The sequence below is a fragment of the Marmota monax genome, unplaced genomic scaffold (genome assembly GCF_021218885.2).
Source record: "Marmota monax isolate L192 unplaced genomic scaffold, Marmota_monax_Labrador192_F-V1.1 WCK01_AAM20220418_F8-fsc00115, whole genome shotgun sequence".
NCBI lineage: Eukaryota > Metazoa > Chordata > Mammalia > Rodentia > Sciuridae > Marmota > Marmota monax.
Genome location: NW_026694419.1, coordinates 1692300 through 1713962, shown reverse-complemented (window position 1 = coordinate 1713962; position 21663 = coordinate 1692300). Strand labels below are relative to the sequence as shown.

The following is a 21663-nucleotide window of genomic DNA, read 5'->3' as shown; positions in this document are numbered from 1 at the left end:
AACTTTCTGGTATCTTTCTATTATTAATCCTTTAATTTAAGGATTATTTCTACCTCTGGTTTATGGTTTCTGATAAAAGAGCTGTTGGAACATGGCTATACTGCCTACTAATCTGCAACTTGCTATCCTACTTTGTATTACCATTAAAAGATTGCATACATATCTTCATTGTATTTACTGTGACAATTAGAAACCAATCCTTACATTTAGTAGGTATTCAAATAATTATGTTAATATAAATGCATAAGCTCCTGATAAAAGCTGAAAATTATTGTCATCCTTCATATGAAAAATATGAATAACACAGTAGACCAAATGAACATTGTTTATTGTTTTAATTAAATTTAAAGTCACTGTATAGGTCCATGATAATTAGCATAGAAAACAAAGAACATGTAGAAATAATTTATATTCCTTCTGCATAATAGTACTTTGTTAAGCGTAACAGAAAACATTAGTTAGAAACATTAAATTCAATTTGTTGGCAAAGTGTAGTTATTTGTGACCGGTGTTTTGCCATGGTACAGAGACTATAATAAAGTTGGGCTATTCCATCATCCCTCCCATTTGTAATACATTCATACAAACAATGGGGGAGGTTATCAGAAACATACCCCAATGCAGTTAGGTGATACCAAGGCAACAAGTTTCTCTTCTTAGGTCTGAGATTCCTCATCCAAAAATTTAGAAGACTGAGACTGAATGAGGTGATCTCTAAATCTACATAATTCATGTACACACATCAACGTATACATCATGATGAAGGCAAACAGTAAAGCTGTACTTTTGGGCCCTATAACACTAGGCGTAAGCATGTGACTTCTTAAAGCCAAAATAACACAAGAATCTTTTAAGAGCTGACCTCATATCTACCATCTCCTTCTGCCATAAGAATGGCAAAGTCCCAAAAAGGGGGTTGTTACTTCAGCTTGGATTCTGGAGTGAAGATGGGATGGAGCAGTGTCATAGCCAACAGCTGACATTAACCAAATGGGAAACACACTTCTGCTGATGTTTCTACAGTATAAACTAATAAATCTAATTTTTAAAAATTGCTAACAATTGAGTATCAGCACATAAACTTTAAAACATAAAAACCCCAATTAAGTAGAAAACTGATAATATAAATTATGACAGAATGGAAATAAATTAAAAAGCATCTTTTAAAAATTGAAAAAAAATGTATCTATAGTAAAAGAAATTGACTTAAACATGCACATAAAAATTTTCCTTGTGATTTCTGGTTGAATTCTTGAGTGACTATTCCAAATAAGAATCAACATTTTTTAAAGACTGTTCTTCATCACTAAGATATTCCAAAATAATATTTCCACCATTATATAAAGGACAATCCTCCTTAGTAATCCAGGTTTCCAAAGCATGATCCAAGGGTAAGGCTTCTCCTGAAGTAATGTGACATAGCCTTAATTTCTGTTGAGAGAGAAATTAATCATGCTGTAATATACACTTGTATAGATTATCCTAAAACTTTTAGAGAAAATTTATCATAACCATATGTTACCTTAGCTGTTAATTTGTTATTGTCATTTTTAAGACTGGCTAGAGAAGCTGCAAAGTCTATGACCTTTCCAATGCTCCATCTGTGGCAAAAGAACATGGGTTTGCTTTTTTCTTTGCTCCCCTTAGGCAAGAAAACCTGAAAGTAAATTCTTTCTGTCTGTAAAATAAAAAGTTAAAATACAGGTTATATATATGAAGTAAAACATGTTTTAGTCTGGTGATATCCTTTCTTCTCTTCCTCTGGTTAGAGGATTACCCTCTAATGAATTAACTCTTAATGGGAACACAAATCATGGTAGCTTCAAATCTAACTAATTGTATGGGTATGGCCATGGCTATCTATGCATAACTTAGGCCAATCGGGCTCTTTTTCTTAAGATTTTATGTTCAAAAGCTGAGGATAGGGGGAGTTCTTCTTTTTTTAATTTGCTGATTTAAACATGGTGCTGTTGCAGTGAGTCCTCATACTCCTTTAGTCATTCCTGAACCAATGTGGCAAAAGAAGCCTTAAAGAGAAAAATCAAGAAAATGGATGAAATGGATGGACTCTTTCAACATAATTTGGCACTCAATGAGATAATACATAACTCTCCGTTACATGAGAAGGTTAAAAATTTTTTTCTTTCCTGTTTCTTGGGAGGTACCAGGGATTGAGCCCAGGGGTGCTTAACCACTAAGCTATATCCCTAGCCCTTTCTAATTTTTTATTTTAAGACAGACCAAGCTAAGTTGCTAAGATTGGCTTTGAAGTTGTGATCCTCCTGCCTTGGCCTCCCAAGCTGCTGAGATTACAGGTGTGTGCCACAGTCCCCAGCAACAAATCTATTTTGCTTGTACTACTTGGGAGTCAAGTTTCAGCCACTTGCAAGTAAAGGATTCTTTGAACACGAAGCATTTCTTTTTGTGTAAAAGACCCCACTACTACATTTTTAGAGACAATAGGACTTTTTAGTACAAAGAAACTTAAAAACAAAAAACTAAACTATAAAACCCCAGAAAAAAATTTATTAATAAAACAGGAATTCAGAGATGGTTTCTCTAGTATTCTATATACTACTTGCCTCCTTATACTCTATTTTCTTGCTTAATTAGCAAATGAAGGAAAGAAAATAAGATCTTTACTGATTAGTTGGAGCTTCTCTATGTTGTTGGAGAAAGTATTTAAAATAACACTTCCCATCTCAATACTAGGGAATTCAGATTTGTTGAAGATCAGTGGAGTGTGTTAGTAAGATAACAAGCACTCAAAGAAAAAAACAAGAAATCATTGGAAATTCCAGTGGTCCATAAAGAAACTCTCTGCTTCAAAACAAAGTAGTAAGAGAATAAATATAAAATGAGATTAACTAAAAATATATAGCCTTGTTGGGCACTGTGGCAAACTCCTGCAATCCCAGCAATTCAGGAGGCTGAGGCAGGAGGATTGCAAGCTTGAGGCCAACCTAGACAATTTAGTTAGACCATGTCTCAAAATGAAAAATCAAAGGGCTGGGGAATATAGCTCAGTGGTAGAGCACTGCTGGGTTCAATATGAAGCACTATAAAAAAATAAAGAAAGAAAATGAATAAATATATCTGAGGATCAAAAATGAAATGCATGCTGTCATGATACTCCAAAAGGAAGGAAGAGGTCATTCACAGTTGAGACTGAGGGTGAATGGGGAATACTGGTGTTGCATAGAAATAGAACTAAAACTCCCTGGTCAGGTTCACTGGTTAAAAGCAGAGGCTGGAATGGGGCTTGGGCTCTAGGAAAGGAGGCTAAAGAAGTGATTGCTAAATGTTAACTGGGCTGTTGCTTATACAAATCAACATTCTGAAGGCAGCAAAACATGATATAACCTAATGACAGTGAACAAAGCTCAGTAAATGCATCTTGAAAAATTTGAAAATCTCTGTAGGGCAGAAGCACAAACTTCCAGTCTCAAATATGGATTTGATATGGAGGTTCTGGAAGTGTGGGTCAGGCAGAAGAAAACACAAAATTGTTAGACAGGGATTAACCATGTAAGGAGAGGGAGAGAGATACAGGCAGAATCTCTTACTCAAGATGAACACACATGGTCAATCAGCTGACATTTTAAAACAAATTCAAGGTTCAGCTATTAATAGACCACTGAAAATAAGTGAACTTAAAAGACATTAAATAAAGAAATAATATGCGAAGGAACAAAAAGTAGTGAAATCAAAACAAGTAGAAGTGAAACAGGAAAAGTTATGATGATCCAAACAGAAAACCAAAAATAAGATTATTGAAGTAAGAAACTCAAACAAGGTAAATTTCTACATTCCTCAATAAAAAAGTGTATTAACCAAGAGTCAGCCAGAATATAGTATAAAGACATACAGAGATAAATTATAAATCTCCAAAACATGTTGAACAAGAACTTCAGAGACTCTTCACCTACCAGTGAATTGACAACCAGAGAGAAAATGACTATAATTTTTCAAAAGTGAAGAGAAAAAATTAAAAATGTATCTCAACTGTCCAGTTGGATAATTTAAAAATACATATATCATTTTGTTTTTTTAGTACTGGGGATTGAACTCAGAGGCACTCAACCACTAAGCCACAACCCCAGCCTTATTTTGTATTTTATTTAGAGACAGGGTCTCACTGAGTTGCTTAGGATCTTGCCATTGCTCAGGCTGGCTTTGAACTTGTGATCCTCAGCGTCATGAGCTGCTGGGATTACAGGCATGCGCCATGGTGCCTGGCAGATAATTAAAATATACTGAAACCTGGAACACTGCACCAATATTTGAGAATATCACAGATAAAAACCTTAAAAGCTATCCAAAAAGGAGAATTACAAAATACAACAAGAATGAACCGCAAAAAGATGTTTCCCTAATAACAGATGGCAGAGGTCAATGAAGAGTATGAGTTGAGAAAGTCTAATAGCAAACAAGCTAAAAGTGAGAGCAACTTACATCCTTGTGGGAAAGGGAGGAGATAGGAAGACATATTTCTAAGACCATGTTGTGTTATCCCTGTCTCTTAAAATATTTTTAAACAGTATATGCTGAAGCCTATCATTTGCAACTATATCCCAGAATTATAGGATTGAAAATCCTGAGATGTTTTTAAAAATTTGGATATAGTAATTTTAAAGTTCATATGAATGAATAAATGCTAAAATATTTCTTAGAAAAAAATAGAGACAGGACTTAGGTTACAGATATAGAATAGTCTATGAAGCTACTATTAGGTATTAACATGAGAAAAGAACAGATAGACGGTGAAATAGCTTGGAAATTAAAAAATAATTCTGTATATGTAGAATGTTAATTTACAATGAAGGTGATATTTTGGTATTTCAATTCAATAGAAAAAAAAATGACTATTTAATATCAGTGATGTAAAACTAGCTAACCAACTGAATGAAAATAAAATTGAGCCCATAGCTCATATCACAAAATCAGATTGATTAAAGACAAATGTAAAAATATTTTAAAAAGACAGATCCTAGAAATTTAAATATTATATCAATGAGAAGCATAGTGAAATCAATATACCTGATTTCAAAGAAAGTTTGCAAAGTAGATTGATTATAAAAAGACTAGTGCCTGTTATAGTGTAAGAGTTTCTTTCCATAAGCTGACAAAACAATAAAAATTTAAAAAAATAAAAATAAAAAGCCCCAAAGAAAAATAATCAAAGGATATGTATGGGCAATTCAGGAAACGCAATTTCAAATGGCCAAAAAACATACTAAAAGAAGTTCAAATCCAACAGAAGTCAGATAAATGCAAATTACAGCCATTATGAGCTATCATTTTATAGCCAACAAACTAGAAAACTTTACTTAAAAAGAGTGATAACAGCTAGTGGAAATCACAGGAGAGAGGTATTCTCATGTAAGAGTGACAAGTGGAACATACTGAACTGGTTAGGAGGGCAGGCTGTAACTGAGTAATTCTTTTCTTGATTTTCCTTTTCTTTTTTGCAGTACTGTTAAAATTTTATTTTAAGGCTGGCTTCAAACTTGTGACCCTCCTGACTCACCCATCTGAGCTGCTGGGATTTCTGAGTGATTCTTAAACAATACTTAACTTCATTTAGATTACTGTATGAAATGAAGAATAGTGAGAGAGAAAAAAAAATCCAGAGTCACAAAACAATGCTTGGTATAGTCAATAAAGGTTTGCTATTATAATTACTGTTGGTAGAAATATGAATTGTTACAACTCCTCTGTAGAGTTGTTTGGCAATATTTATTAGATTTTAAAATATATATAACCTTCGGTGCAGGAAAAACATCATTAGAAAACATCATTACAAATATAAAAGTATCAGATTGATACTTAAAATAGTGGAGGAAACTAGAAACAACATGAATGCACATCAATAGGAAAATGGCAAAATAAGTTACAGTGTATCCACATTATGGACTATGATACAGCTTTTAAAGAAAATGATGGAGAGCCATATTTGTGCCCTTGAGGAATCTTTAATAGGCAATAATGAGAAGTGTATGTAGAGAAAAAAATGCATAGCCACTGAGTCCTTTCCCCTGCCCTTTTGTATTTTATTTAGAGACAGGATCTCACTGAGTTATATAGGCCCTCGCTAAGTTGCTGAGGCTGACTTTGAACTTGTGATCCTCCTGCCTTAGCCATCGGAGCCACTGGGATTACAGGTGGCACCAAAGGAGAACTGCTTTAATTTTATTTATAGACCTCAGCACCATACACCAGACGTGTGTGTATGTGTATTATACATACACATAACAATATCAGATTCAATAGCATATAAACATCATAAGAGCAGAGACTTTATTTTATTCACTGCTGTATCCCCAAGGCTTCATATATAACAGGTGTTCAAAAACTATGCTGACCAAATGAGTACATGTCATTTTTGTAAAATAATGATCAAAAAACACTCTTCAAGTTATTGCATACATTAAGTAGAATACATTTCATTTTGTGTAAAATCAAAATCACACATGTATGTACAAAAAAATATGTGCCTTATATATATATATGCATGTGTATGTATACACATGTGTGTATACATATTACCTATGAAATGTGTGTATGAGAACACATACACCAATATATCTATATATTTATATTTGTACACACATACAAAAACATTAATAGTAGGCAGAAAAATCACATCTATAGATTTGTAGAATGCTCCATAATATATTAAGGATGTAAGAAAAGAGTCTCTGAAGCCAAATTGGCTGGTTTTAATTCACAGTTCTCTTACTAGGTATGTCACTAGCAAGTTACTTAACCCTTTTGTGCCTCAGTTTTCTCATCTGCAATAATGTATACCTCACTGGCTTGCTGTAAGGATGAAACATGTTACAATAGTGCTTAGAACAAAATTAGGTGATATTTAAATTTTAACTATTGTTCTAAGTATTGAAAGAATTGAAAAATAATATGAATGATATTACTGGATGCTTTAAGATAGGTATTCTCAAATTTACAATACTGACATTTATTCTTTGCAGTGGTGGGGACCAAATTTACTTAGCATAAGCTAAGTAAGAACTCTAACTCCCTCCAGACCAGTACTGATATATTGGACCAGAAAACTCTTATTGTGAGCACTGTCCTTTGAATTGTAGGATGTTTAGTAGCATCCCTGGCCTCTATCCATTAGATATCAGTAGCACCACACCCCCAGTTGTGACAACCAAAAATGTCTCCATTGTCAAATGTCCCCCAGAAGGAGAAATCATCCTTAGTTGAGAATCACTGATTGCGGGGCTTGGAAATGGACAAGAGACATAGGAGGGTATATTTAGTTTTTAAGTATACACTCTCTCAACAGGTATACTATAAAAGTATGGACTACCTTTGTAATTATAAAAACATCTAATAAATTTTTGTAAATGACACTATTAAGGATAACCACAAAAATTAGAAAACTATAATCAATGATTTCTAAACCAGTAGAAAGTAAGGGAATATAGAAAATTTAAATAAGAAAAAAGAAGACGGGAAAGACAGAAGGAATTATAAGAATAAGCAGAAAACACAAGATGGAAGAAATATGTTCAAATGCATCAGTGATCACAATAAATAAAATGTATTTAACTCACCTATAAAAGAGATACTATCAAACTGGATTAAAAAAACAAACTCCAGCTATATGCTGCTTACAAGATACACCCTAAAATAAAACAATACAGAAAAGTTGAATATAAAAGAATGAAAAAAGACATAATAGTTAAATGTTCACTAAAATAAAACTAATAAAAGTATTATTATAAGTAAAAATAGAATTTAAGGCAAAATTCATCAAAAAAAATACAATGAAGAAATTCCATACACCTGATAAACACAACTCAGGAAACCATTAAAATTACAAAAAGAATTTCCATGGTTGAAGGTTTCACTAACACACTTGTCTAAGAAACTGACAGATCAAGTAGACATAAAATTAACACTCTTGTGCACCCACAAAGAAAGAGAATGCAAATGTTATAGCAAACAGAGAAAAATGTAAATAACTGTTGCATTTGGGTAAAGGATATGAAAAATTCTTTGTACTATTCTTGTAACTTTTCTGTGTTTGAAATTGTATACAAATAAAGATATGAAAAAAAAATACACCCAAACAACTACGCTGAACATAAATAAGTTGACCGTTTCATTTGAGAACTTGGGAAAAGAATGTCAGACAAAAATCTAAACACAGTAAAGACAAGGAAATAATATCTGAGCAGAAATTAGTGGAATGCAAGACAAAGAAATAATATAGGTGAATAAAACCAAAACATGGTTCTTTGAAAAGATGAAAAAAAAAAAAAAAACCCTAGCAAGATTATTTAAGGGAGAAACAAATAAAAGTACAAATGAAAAATATTAATGAGGGCCGCGCAGCCTGGGCCTGGGGCCTAGCCGGCTGGGCTTGGGGCGCGCGGGAGGGAGAGGGCCGGTCCTGACAGAGCGCCCTGGAGCGCGAGGGCCTGAGCGGCGTCGCCCGCCGCCTGCGGCCCTCTCTGCCCGCGCTCGGCCGCAGCCACCTCATCTGTGCCTGGGCCGGCTGGGGCCCGGGGAAACGTTTTTTTTAGGTGACGGTCTTCCTCTCCTTACAATTGTTGGCCGAGAAAGAACTGGAAACAAGATGTAACTTGGTGGTGGCAGTGCTTAGCCATGAAGATGTACCCACATACAGTTAGAGTTATTCAATGTCCAGGAATCAGAAGACATGTATTTGCATCTCTGGTTTTGCCATTTCTTAGTTGACTTGACTTTCACTGAGTATGTTTCTTCATCAGTAAAATTGAGGTATTTTTTTTACCACCTGTGGAAACTTTGTAATTCATTTTTCCTCACTGAAATATTAAGAATTATACCAAATTGAAAAGATATGAATGAGTATCCTAAAAAAAGAAAAAGGAAGACTTTACACCCTTCTCGTTATTCAGATTCCTCTGGAATAAGCAGAATTGCAGATGGATTCAATGGGATTTTTTCTGATCATTGTTACAGTGTCTGCTCTATGAGACAGCCAGACTTAAAATATTTTGACAACAAAGATGATGATTCTGATACCGAGACATCAAATGACTTGCCAAAATTTGCAGATGGAATCAAGGCCAGAAACAGAAATCAGAACTATCTGGTTCCCAGTCCTGTGCTTAGAATTATAGACCACACTGCCTTTTCTGCAGAAAAATCTGCTGATGTAGAAATTTGTGATGAAGAGTGTGATTCACCCGAATCAATCAACCAGCAAACTCAAGAGGAGAGTCCTATAGAAGTTCACACCGCTGAAGATGTCCCCATTGCTGTAGAAGTGCATGCCATTTCTGAGGATTATGACATAGAGACAGAAAACAATTCCTCTGAGAGCCTCCAAGACCAAACTGATGAAGAACCACCAGCTAAGCTTTGTAAAATTCTTGACAAGAGCCAAGCTTTGAATGTGACTGCTCAGCAGAAATGGCCTTTACTGAGAGCTAATAGCAGTGGCCTCTATAAATGTGAACTTTGTGAATTCAATAGTAAATATTTTTCTGATTTAAAACAGCATATGATCCTGAAGCATAAACGTACCGATTCAAATGTGTGTCGAGTATGTAAGGAAAGCTTCTCTACCAATATGCTTCTGATTGAACATGCCAAACTACACGAAGAAGATCCCTACATTTGTAAATACTGCGATTACAGGACAGTAATTTTTGAGAACCTCAGCCAGCACATTGCAGACACCCACTTTAGTGATCACCTGTATTGGTGTGAGCAGTGTGACGTGCAGTTCTCCTCAAGCAGCGAACTCTACCTGCATTTCCAGGAGCACAGCTGTGATGAACAGTACTTGTGTCAGTTCTGTGAACATGAAACAAATGATCCAGAAGACTTGCATAGCCATGTTGTAAATGAGCATGCGTGTAAATTAATAGAACTAAGCGATAAGTATAACAATGGAGAACACGGACAATACAGCCTCTTAAGCAAAATTACCTTTGACAAATGTAAGAACTTCTTTGTGTGTCAAGTATGTGGTTTTCGGAGTAGACTTCATACAAATGTTAACAGGCATGTTGCTATTGAACATACTAAAATATTTCCTCATGTTTGTGATGACTGTGGGAAAGGCTTTTCAAGTATGCTAGAATATTGCAAGCATTTAAATTCACATCTATCTGAAGGGATTTATTTATGTCAATATTGCGAATATTCAACAGGACAGATTGAAGATCTTAAAATTCATCTAGATTTCAAGCATTCGGCTGACTTGCCTCATAAATGTAGTGACTGCTTGATGAGGTTTGGAAATGAAAGGGAATTAATAAGTCACCTTCCAGTCCATGAAACAACTTGATTATTCTCTTTATTTTGATTTACATAATGTTTTTGTGAAATAATAAATTCAACCTTTTTTTTTTTTTGAAAAAAAAAAAAAAAAAAAAAAAATATTAATGAAATGGAATATGGAATAACAAAAGACACAATAGAGATCTGGCTTCATAAGAGAATAACTTGAACAATTTTGTAACAATAAACTAGAAAGTCTACAGCTAATAAGAATTCTCTAGAAAAATACTGCTTACCAAAATTGACTTCAGAAGAACTAGATTCACCAAATAAGCCAAGAATTATCTAATGAAGTAGAATAGTATTTAAAATTCTCCTCTTAAAAAATATTAGACTGGGTGAGGAGGGAAGAATAGAAGTTCATTGGATTAGACAAAGGGGAATGAAGAGAAGGGAAGGGGTATGGAAATAGAAAAGACAGTAGAAGAAATCAGATATAACTTTCCTATGTTCATAAATGAATACATGACAAGTGTTAATTCCACATCATGTACAACCACAAGAATGGGATCCTAATTAGAATAAATTACACTCCATGTATGTATAATATGTCAAAATATATTTTACTGTCATATATACAAATAAAAATATACTGGAAAAAAATATTAGATTTAAAGGTTATAAAAACTGAATGCTATAATCACTATATTCTCTACAACTATCTCAAAGTGTAGAAGAGGGAAAGCTGCTCAACTAATTTTATGAGTATACTTTTACTAACTAATGTTATTAAGAATATATTAGCAAATCAATGTAACAATGCATTTTAAAATAATCATCTACTAGAGTCAAGTGGTTTATCCTGGAATATATGGCTGGTTTAAAAATGAAAAAGATCAATCAGTGTAATTTTTTATTGTAGTAAGGAGAAAAAAAGATGATCATCTTATAAGATACAATAAAAAACCAGTAAATTTTAATACCCATTTATGATATAAATTCCTAGCAAACTAGCAAGAGAAACAAATACTGTTAGGTTGATAAAGGCTATAGAAAATATAATATTTGATGAAACTTTAGAAGTATTTGCACTAAAGTTAGATGAATGACAAATGCCTGCTACCATCTATACTATCAACATTTTTGTGGAGCTCTCAGCACAAGGACAAATAATAATAACAAAAAGAAGGAGTTAGAGGAAAGAAAATTTGGGGAAAAACATCCCACAGAAACTGGTATTTGCAGAAGATACGACTGCACAGAAGACATTTCAAAAAATCTACAAAGTATAGGAACCATTCAGAACTTATTTGCTGCATACAAGGCCAACATATAATAAATAACCTGCAAAGACAGAAAAATGTGACTTTAAAAAAGGTATTTGTGATGACAACCAAAATGATAAAGAATGTAAGCATAAACCTAAGAAAAGATAAAAAATAAGTATTACAGAATGTTGTTTACACATATAAAGAACACCTGAGGGTTGGGGATATAGCTCAGGTGTTAAGAGTGCTTGACTCGCCCGCACAAGGCCCTGGGTTCAATCCACAGCACCACACACACACAAAAAAAAAGCAGCATAATTTCTATGAAGATTGAAGTTTCAGGGGCTAGGGCTACAGCTCAGTTGGTAGAGTGCTTGCCTTGCATACACAAGGCCTTGGGTTCAATCCTCAGCACTACAAAAACAAAACAAAACAAAACAAAAAAAAAAACGCAATTTTGCAGAACAGGACAAAGTAATTCTGAAAGAATAATGGCCAGGAATGGATACAATTGAAAGTGCTTTTGGAAGCAGACAAATCAGTACAATCACATTTGATAATGTCCAACTACCTATGGAAACTCTACCACACATACATAAGGGACTTCGCTGTATAACAATTTATATAGCAAAAGATTGGAAAAGTCTGAATTTTATTAATAAAAGAATAGATAACTTGGAGTATATTCACATGATGGAATTAACATGCAGCTACCAGATGAACTAGAACTAATCTTAAAGTATTGGCATGGATAAGTTTTAAAAATATGATGCCAAAAGGTGGGGGAAAGTTGGAGGATTTATATGGTTCACTGTCATTTTTATAAGTGAAAAAACTCATAAAACACATATTATTGATGCATATCATATACCATGTAATATTAAAAATGATACATATCAGATGCAGGTTAATTGTTACTTCATGGGACGGAGGAATAAAAAGGAGACTTCAACTATATTTAGAACACCTTTGTTTCTCCAGATTTCTAAGACTAACCTGTGGCAATGACTTGTCCCCATCAGCATGCATCTTTAACTTCATCAATGCAACCTTTGCAGCTGTTTCACTGTTTTTGGCACCTTTCCGTCGTTTACTTGCTGTCTCTCCTGTCTTGGAATCTAAGAAGTAAATGTTAAGCATGTAAACACATAAGAACTTTTACATTACATTTCCAGAGTTTTATTTTAAGGCATTTATTCATTATGGCCCTAAAACATATACAAATTGCATACTATAGAGATTCAGGCACTATAGATGACTAATGGAAAAGTATCACTGAGGTTGATCAAGCAATCTCCACATCAAAAAATTTCACTGTTTCCAACTTAGCCTGTTTAATCTAAAGCAGTCACTAATGCTTCTACAAAAAAGTTCAGGATTTTATTATGGGAGATTTTAATACAGGTACTATCCTTAACACAAAATGAAAATTCTGCTGAACTAACATACTGGCAGAGATAACAAATCTAAGTCACAGATCTATTCTTTCTTGGTATCTTAGCAGCATTTATAACACAGCCAAACAGGCTTATTAAAGTTTGCTCTTAAGAGAAAGCAAACTACTATGTTAACCTCATGAATACCAACCAAATCTAAGCCAGGATGGTTAACCAGCTGATCTGATGGGCAGCCCAGCAAGAAGACCATCTTGTGCGGTACTTTCAAATAGCTTCCAGATTCTCTTTGGTCAGAGAGGCCTCGTAAGAAATAGTATTGCAAGAATGTCCTCAAAATACAAGTTATTACCACTGGAGCTATTAATGATACATTCCATAAATGGTAAGCAGAAATAAGAGGCAGGAGCTCTGGAACTAACAGAGAATACAGAAACAAGAAAATCAATAGAACAAGTTTTCTAGATACCTACCAATAATGTCTTTAACAAGTTTCTGAGTGTTAGACATTTGGGGCTTTTGGATTTCCAGTTTTTCACACTCATGATCTGACTGATGGCGATGTCTATGAACAACAGGAGAGTTTCACTAGCACATGTATTTGTATACAACTTAAACAGATATACAAAGCTTGAATGGTCTAAGTAAATACCTCAGGCAAAAATTCTTCTCACAGTAAGGACATATAACTGCCACAAGCTCTTTTTCAACACAGTTCTTGAATGAGCATGGGTAAGATTTATGTTTATCAGTCTTCAGTCTCTCATTGATTATAGTTACCTGAAAATGTAAAAGGGGGGAAATGGCATTATCCTCAACATTTAAAGTATATATGCAAATCCATTTTAGAAGGCAAAATTCACATCATTTTGGTTTAAACTCATTATATCAAGTTATATACTCTCACATAAAAATATAATGATTATTTAAAAAATGATTACTGAGGTTGGGGATATAGCTCAATTGGTAGAGTGCTTGCCTAACATGCACAAGGCCCTGGGTTCAATCCCCAGCACCACACACACAAAAAAAGGAAATGATTACGATGTTGAATTTTCTACATTTTCATAATTTTCCTACTATGGTATCTTTATCTTCTAATTTAAAATGACTGTTCAGTTACTCTCTGCAATTTTAATCTTCTATTTCAAAAAAGTCCCTCATACAAATGCCCCCATAATATGTTCAGGAAATCATCTTGTCAATCCGTAACTGGCAAGTCATAAGTACTTTCTATACAAGTTTTAGGGAACTAAACAGTTAACTTAGGGAATATACTACTTAAAATTACCTATTTACCCATGAGACAAAGGGCTAGACATAGTTTTATAATCATATACTATTTTCTATGCTATATTTTACATTGTCAAAAAACATTATATCAGGTGAAGACAAGATTTTTGTAAGAATTAAAAAAAAAAAAAAAATCCAGATCAGCCAGGCTGTTTGGCATTAAAGTAACCTAATTTATAAAGTTGAGTAAATTTAGGGAATTGTGTGAATACTATACAGCTTGAAGAAATTCTTTTACATTCATGTTGTACATTTTTGTTGCAATTTATTTCTTAAATATCCTTCCAAACTTGTTGCAGTAATCTAATGATAAAATTAATTTATTTCAATATTTATTTAATGAAATCCAATAATTTGAGTGACACTCATAGAAATCAAATGATACCCTTTAAAAAAAAAGCATAGGACAGATTTGTGAGCTGTATTAGAAACATTAATAAATTTTACTATAAACTCTAAAGGAGTATTTCCTTCCAATTAATCCTATAGAAAACTGACATATTAGATAATTTTTATTTTCCTCATTATACAGATTACTTAAACTTTAAAAACTCAGATTTTAAACTTTAAAGGTTCAGATTTTTGCAGGGATGTGCACTAGGGATGGAATCCAGAGTCTCACACATGCTAGGCGAGTGCTCTACCATCCCAAGTTCCTAAAAGTTCACATTTTGACTTAAGTTCATGTAATTTTATTTTTCTATAATTGAAAGAACACATGAAAAAATCATTGGAAACCTTGGCAATGTACTTGATAAATGGTGGGCAAGAATAAATGTCAACTTAAAAGTATTAAAGACAAATGTTGTTTTTCTAAATGGTGTGAATTCAGTCTAACTCCCCATCTCTCTTTGTCCATAGGAAGGTGGAACAACTTATCTGACTGCAAAATTGAAGATTATACTAGATATGGTAGGCCTAGCTTTCTCTTTTTCAAATGGAATTCATCTGTTTCTAGTGAGGAAGCCTAACTTGGTCCAGTGCTGCTGTGACTGGTGAGCCAATCTACCTAATTCTAGATTTCCTTTGCAGACCCAAATGTCTCTATATTAAGCTTCTTCATTCAACTAAATAACAAGGGTTTTTTGATTTGTATCTGCCAGCCCTTCCTTAGTCCATTAATTTGTCAGAATTAAGGTAGGGATTCTGCTGGATAAAAAGTTTGTTCCTAGTGTATGAAAGCCGATAGAGCCCAAACAATTTACTATCAAAGGATTCTACTACAAAATACCAGTGAAAATGAATAATGAAGGAAACAACGAACTGGAAAGACTATATACTGAGAATATTAATTTCAATGTATATTTATAAATAGAAAACCTAATGTTGTAAGTGGACTACCTAAACAGAAATGTCAAGGAATAAAAGTCATATGAGGATAAAAATTTATAAATACCATGTAGAACAATTTTTCTTTAAATCAGAAAAAAACAATAAAATGAAAATGAAGCAAAAGCTTCTTTACATATTCAGTTCAGTCTACCAAACTTTAATCTGTAGGGTACTGACTGGCTTTAAATCTAATCAAATTCTGAATGAAAGTGCATGGATACAAATAGGTTTCATTAAATTGGAGAAAATTAACATACCTCAGGACAACCATGTGACTCTTTGCTTCTGTGTTCAAGGCTTAAATAATTAAAAAAGTAGTGTTTAATTAAATGCAATCAAATAAAACTCTTAAGATAACTACAGCAATGTGAGATATTTTAATGGTTTTAAATTAGTAAGGACCATCAATAGTGAAATGTCAAGGAGTACTGTCTTTTTTGGGGCAGCACTAGGGATTGAACCCAGTAGTACTCTACTACTAAGCTATATCCTCAGCCCTATTTATTTATTTATTCATTCATTCATTCATTTCAAGACAGAGTCTCACTAAATTGTCCAGGCTGGTTCCAAACTTGTAATCTTTCTGCCTCAGTCTTCCAAGTTGCTGGGATAAACAGGCATATACTACCACACTTGGCTCTATTTCTGAATAATTTAAATATACATACAACTTTTATTTACCTATAATTCTTCCTGAATTATATTCTAAATGTGCTTTTCCCCCTGTGTTCTATTTCATAAATTAAATACTTAAAATTAAAAAAAAATTAATTATAAAAAAAATACATTTTCCAAATTCTTGGTTAGTTTTTGGGTTTCACTATACATGTGATATGTTGAAATGACATGTAATGCCCATTTTTAAAAAATGATAGTTGAGTTCTTTTCATTTTATTTTTAAAAATAAATAGTAATAGCCGGGTGTAGTGGCACATGCCTATAACCCCAGCAACTCGGGAAACAGAGGATCATGAGTTCAGAGCCAATCTCAGCAACTTAGAAAGGCCCTGAGCAACTCAACAAGACCCTGTTTCTAAATAAAATATTAAAAGGGCTGGGGATGTGGCTCAGTGGTTAAGCATCCCTGGGTTCAATCCCTGGCACTAAATAAATAAATAATAGTGATAACCATAACTGGATTGCTTTCCATATTTTTTGTGTTTATGTATTATTTCTTCCTTGCAATTTAAAGGTACAAATATATCATTTTATATAAAATTCACATATATTACCCCAATTCTGGAAGTTGACAGGTTAACCATACATAGGTGTAAGTAGTTAATGATTAGTCAGTCTTTCTCAAGTGATTAATATATTGAATATCAAGTATCAATGGTTAAAGAAACAATTATTTTAAATCATTATATTTTTCAGAAATAAAGCATATTACAAATACCAAAATTACTCCCAAATCCTGCATAAGAACAACTTACCAAAATATTCCTGAACAACCATCACATACAAATGGAAGAAAATCTAAAATTGGGGAAAAATGTTGTAGGTTCTGATCAGTATCCAATTTTTATTTAGTTTTCTTACATAGAAAGAATCAAAGTATTCATTTTGTATAGAACATTTTTAAAATTATTAATATACTAGTGTTGCAAGTCACTACATAATCACTGCTAAACAGAGGTCATCACAATTTTAATAACTGAAAAAAAAAAAAAAGAATTAACAGAAGAATGCAATCTGTGGCATTTATCTTTTTTGTTTTGTTTCCAAGATTTACTAGATGCAGTTTTTGAGGATTGTATACTGCAAAAATTCCTCATTTGGAGTAAAATATCTGGACTTTAATTCTGATTCACTGTTTACTAATCTAGTAACATTAAATAGATTAGCTTTGGCAATATAAATGTATACACACGATATAGTGTACATGTGCATGTCTCTATGTCTCTACATACACAAAAACAAAAGCTCTATTATTAGGTAAATATAAACAGGTAAATAGAATTATATATACAAAATATAAGTATATAATATTTGTATATGTACACACGTGTATGTGCATATGCGTACGCATCTACATCTGGATTTGTGCTATATGCCACACTCTCTCCACAAGGTAATTATAAAATCCAAATGAGATAAACGTGAAAGGTCAGAATAGTAATGCAGTAACTAAAATTAATAAGAGCAATATAATAATTAGCTTCCTTTGTATATGCTCAACTCCAAAAAATGTTGTAGTAACTGGGTGGAGATGCTTTCAATGAGATTCCAGAAATTCAATAAATGGACTGATACTTTAAAATTAATTGCTGAATTGTTTCTTTGTTGGTGAGGAACAAGTACACTAGGACCAAATAACAAGAACTGAACTGAACTTTTGGAAAGTACATGAAAGTATCCACTCTCAAAAATGGCAACTAACAGTTAATTACTAGATTCAATGAATCACTTTCTAAATTTTTAATATTTTCTCATATTACACTATACAGCCAAGTGAAGCTGGATATATCCAAGCTCACTACTTTTAAAAAGTGAAAATCAGAAGGTACTACTGAGTCCTTCTTTAGAGAAAGCTAAATTGCCTTGAAAAGATCTTATTCTACAGGTATTTTCATTCCAAATAGAAAGATTTTACTGCAACCAAAAGGGACCCTTGGATCATTATACTTTGGGAATAAAAGGGTCTGATAATCCTTCCCTCACCCGAGAAATGGGCTTGATGAACTGTCACTATTGTTATTACAATATTCTAAGATTTGGTTTCAAACCAAGAAATTATGGATACATTTGTCAATAAGAGAAAGAAAGTACAGCACATAATATTCTAAAACTTCTGTTTTCAATATGAAAGATTGTACATATTTGTTATTTTGAGACTTTTTAGAAACAAAAGTAAACATTAGATGCACCAAAACCAATGCTTTCAGCTCCAAAACCAAAGCTTTGTAAATGTTTGTTCAATGATAATCAGAATCAAAGAATGACCTAGCAGAGAGAACATAATCATCGGATGGAATAGTCCGAAGATAAGGAGCTCTTTCAGAACCTGACAAAAGCCTTCTCCCACATGCTCATCTTCTGAGGGGCCCGTGAAGACCAGGTTAAAAGTAATCTCGCCCAAATCCTTCGTTTGACATGTAAGTAAATACAAAGGCTGGGAAAGTGGCTTGTACAGGTCGCAGGGGCCAAGGCGAGAGGGGAACTTGAGTGTTCCCACTTAAGCATCCTAGCTCCTGGAGCTAAGCAGAAAGGAGAGGGCGCTCCGCGAGCCAGCAGTGTACTCTCGGACTTCTTGGAGAAAAAGCACTGGAAAACCATAGTGAACTTTGCAAGGTTCATTTTCAGGAACTGCATGGAGACCGCAAATTTCTTCCCAAGACACAGGAACAACAATAAGCACCAACACATCTATCTCATCGTCCACTAGGCAGGAACGCACCCGCCCGCTCCTCAGCCAGCTCTGCGGCCTCCCCTCACCCGCCGCCACGCATCCGTGGCGCCAAAGCAGAGCCTGGATCTACCGCGGCAGGGGAATGGGGACTCCCGGGTCACCTCGCTGCCGGCAGTGCACCACCTGACAATGCTGCCCGATGTCCAACTCCGCCATGTTTGCAGCGCCCTCCAGACGATTGGCGGAACTACAGCGGGGCAGGGCAATGTTGCGCTCGCGGCGCCTGCTGGGAGCGTGGAGCTCCCGGGGGCGGAGCCTGCAGGTGAGGGCCGGGCGAACACCGGAAGCTGCCGGCATCCTGGCCATCTAGGCGTGCACCCGGGCGGCACCGAGTAAAGGGAGGGGCCTTCTGAGTTCTTTTCCTGGAGCGGAAGTTCTCTTCTCCCAGTTCCTACCGAAAGCTCAGCCGCAGTTCTGGGATTTTGCAGGCGGTGGGGGTGTTTTGAGGGTGCCACTACCAGGATCCGGGACGCTCTCATAAGGATTTTTTTTTTTTTTAATTAATAAGACCCTAGGAACCAGCACAGTTCCTGGCACAAAACATTGCAAGAATCAATTGAAAGGGATTATGCAGCTTCTGACTCATCCTGTCACACTGTCTTGATATATGATTTGAAGTAAATGCCCCTGATAATGGAGTCACTAGGCCTTTTAAGAAGTAAAGGTTCTTTCTCTTGTCTTTATTATTATTATTATTATTATTATTATTATTATTCAAATGGGGGATTTTTTTCCTGGGGTCTCGAGTGTGTACCAAGCACGTAGGCTTCCTCGGTTTCTACAGCACAGATTCATTTAACATGACGACCTGAGAGTTAGGAGGATTCCATTGGGAAGTAAGGGAGTTGTGTGCCTGATGAGCCACCTCAAAGGCTTTACTAGGTGGGGTAAAAAGAATGCCATTCCACTAACATGACACCACGCAGAGTGGAGTGACCACTATACTCGTGACAGGATCTGGAAAACCATCCAATGCTTGCTTGCGATCCTTCTGCTTTAGCCTCTGAAGTTGCTGGGATTACAGGTGTGAACCACTGCACCACACTCTTTTTGCTTAAGAAATTCTTAGCTGGGCCCATGGCCCATGCCTGTAATCCCAGAGGCTCTGGAGGCTGAGGCAGGAGGATCCTGAGTTCAAAGCCAGCTGAGCTCAGCAAGGCGGAGGCGCTGAGCAACTCAGTGAGACCCTGTCTCTAAATAAAATACAAAATAGGGCTGGGGATGTAGGGAGTGGTTGAGTGACCCTGAATTAAATCCCTAGTACCAAAAACAAATAAAGGGGGGGGGGGAGAGAAATTCTTTGCTCTCCCTGACTAGAACAAACCTTGCTGTTATACAATTCATTTTGCATCTTTTTCAAAGCTGTAAACTTCAAGAAGACAGAGATCATGTATGTTTCTTTTCCTGTCCATCGTATTGTAATTGCCCTGAGCCTTTCAGACATAAAATAAATAATTATTGAATGAATGAGTTAAAAAAAAACAAAAAACCCTTAGATGTTTTATGCACTTGTCAACTTTAGTTACTACATGTTTCCTTTTCCAATCCCCAAATGCTTTACTCTGTGTCTTTGTGCTATTCCCTTTGCTTTAAAGTGTCCTTTCACTATCTTTACAAATCAAATTTCTACCTATCCTTGAGAGTTACATTCAAATGTTATTATTTCAGGGCTTTCCTTCATTCCTCCCACTATCAAGGAGTCAATCTTTCTTCTAGACTCTATTGTGGTTTATCTGTACCTCTTTATTAAACTTAGTTACTTCCAAATTTTTATAGTTATTTTTATGTACATCTTCTCCTTTACTAGGCCATATGGTTATATAACCTGATGGTTCAACTGATGTTTTATTCCTTGCTGTAATTCTTTCAATCTACCACAATGTCATTAGACCACATAATAAATATTTTGTATAAATCTATGAAATAATTAGCTGAAATTTAGATTTTTTGATTCATACCTAATTAGGGTAGAGCCCCTTTCTCCAGATTTTAGAATGGAAAAATGATCAAAATCTAAACACCTGAAACAGTAATATTGCTATATACTGGAAGAAATTTGAGCACAAGAGAGACATACAAGAATCCTGAGAGCAGCATCAGCTTAATCTGAAAATAAAACAAATGCTTACCAATAACAGAAACAATAACTTGTGGAATGGCTAAACAGTTTAATCCTTTACAACAGTGAAAATGAAGGAGATATAACTGTGTATGAGAATGTTGATAACACTTAAAAATGAAGTATTCTGTGGTAAAATAAAACCCAAAGAATACATGTCATATCATTCCACTTACATAAAGTTCAAAGAGGCATCATTAAATTGTTTAGGGATTAGTACATAGAGGTGTGCCTATAAAGAAAATTAAGATAACATGCAGTACAGAAGAGTAAATACCTGTGGAGGTAAGGAAGGACTTTGATCAGAAAGGCACATATGGGATGGTAGTGGGAAAAATGCCCTATTTTGAACCACATGTTGCATTTATATTGATGTTCCCTGTATATTTCTTTGTTAATGTGTGTCTGTGAACTTCTCTGGCTATTTGTTGTTTTGCAATGAAAATGCTTCTCCAAAGATAATATTCTAGAGAATGGGAAATTAATTCTATTTAAAGGTTTGGCATATTTAGACAAGTATGGAATTAGGTATGATCCCACTTAATGCTATAAACGATGTTAAAACTCATTCATAACAAATGTTTGGAGTACTGATGT

The 21663-nt window shown here is 34.6% G+C and overlaps 2 protein-coding genes across 2 annotated transcripts; one reads left to right on the top strand and one right to left on the bottom strand.

Annotated features, from left to right (window-relative positions):
* Positions 1 to 316: 316 nt before the first annotated feature.
* Zfand1 (zinc finger AN1-type containing 1) lies at positions 317 to 19158 on the bottom strand. The gene is made up of 8 exons (XM_046468212.2): positions 19049 to 19158; positions 16972 to 17014; positions 15796 to 15835; positions 13566 to 13693; positions 13387 to 13478; positions 12516 to 12637; positions 1523 to 1678; positions 317 to 1431 (listed from the first exon to the last, which is right to left on the bottom strand). Exons 1-8 carry the CDS (start codon positions 19101 to 19103, stop codon positions 1261 to 1263), a joined length of 807 nt encoding a protein of 268 aa, XP_046324168.1. The 5' UTR covers positions 19104 to 19158; the 3' UTR covers positions 317 to 1260.
* On the top strand, positions 8388 to 10382 carry LOC124109550 (zinc finger protein 639). The gene has a single exon (XM_046468211.2). The coding sequence runs from the start codon at positions 8861 to 8863 to the stop codon at positions 10316 to 10318; it is 1458 nt and encodes a 485-aa protein (XP_046324167.1). The 5' UTR covers positions 8388 to 8860; the 3' UTR covers positions 10319 to 10382.
* Positions 19159 to 21663: the final 2505 nt, after the last annotated feature.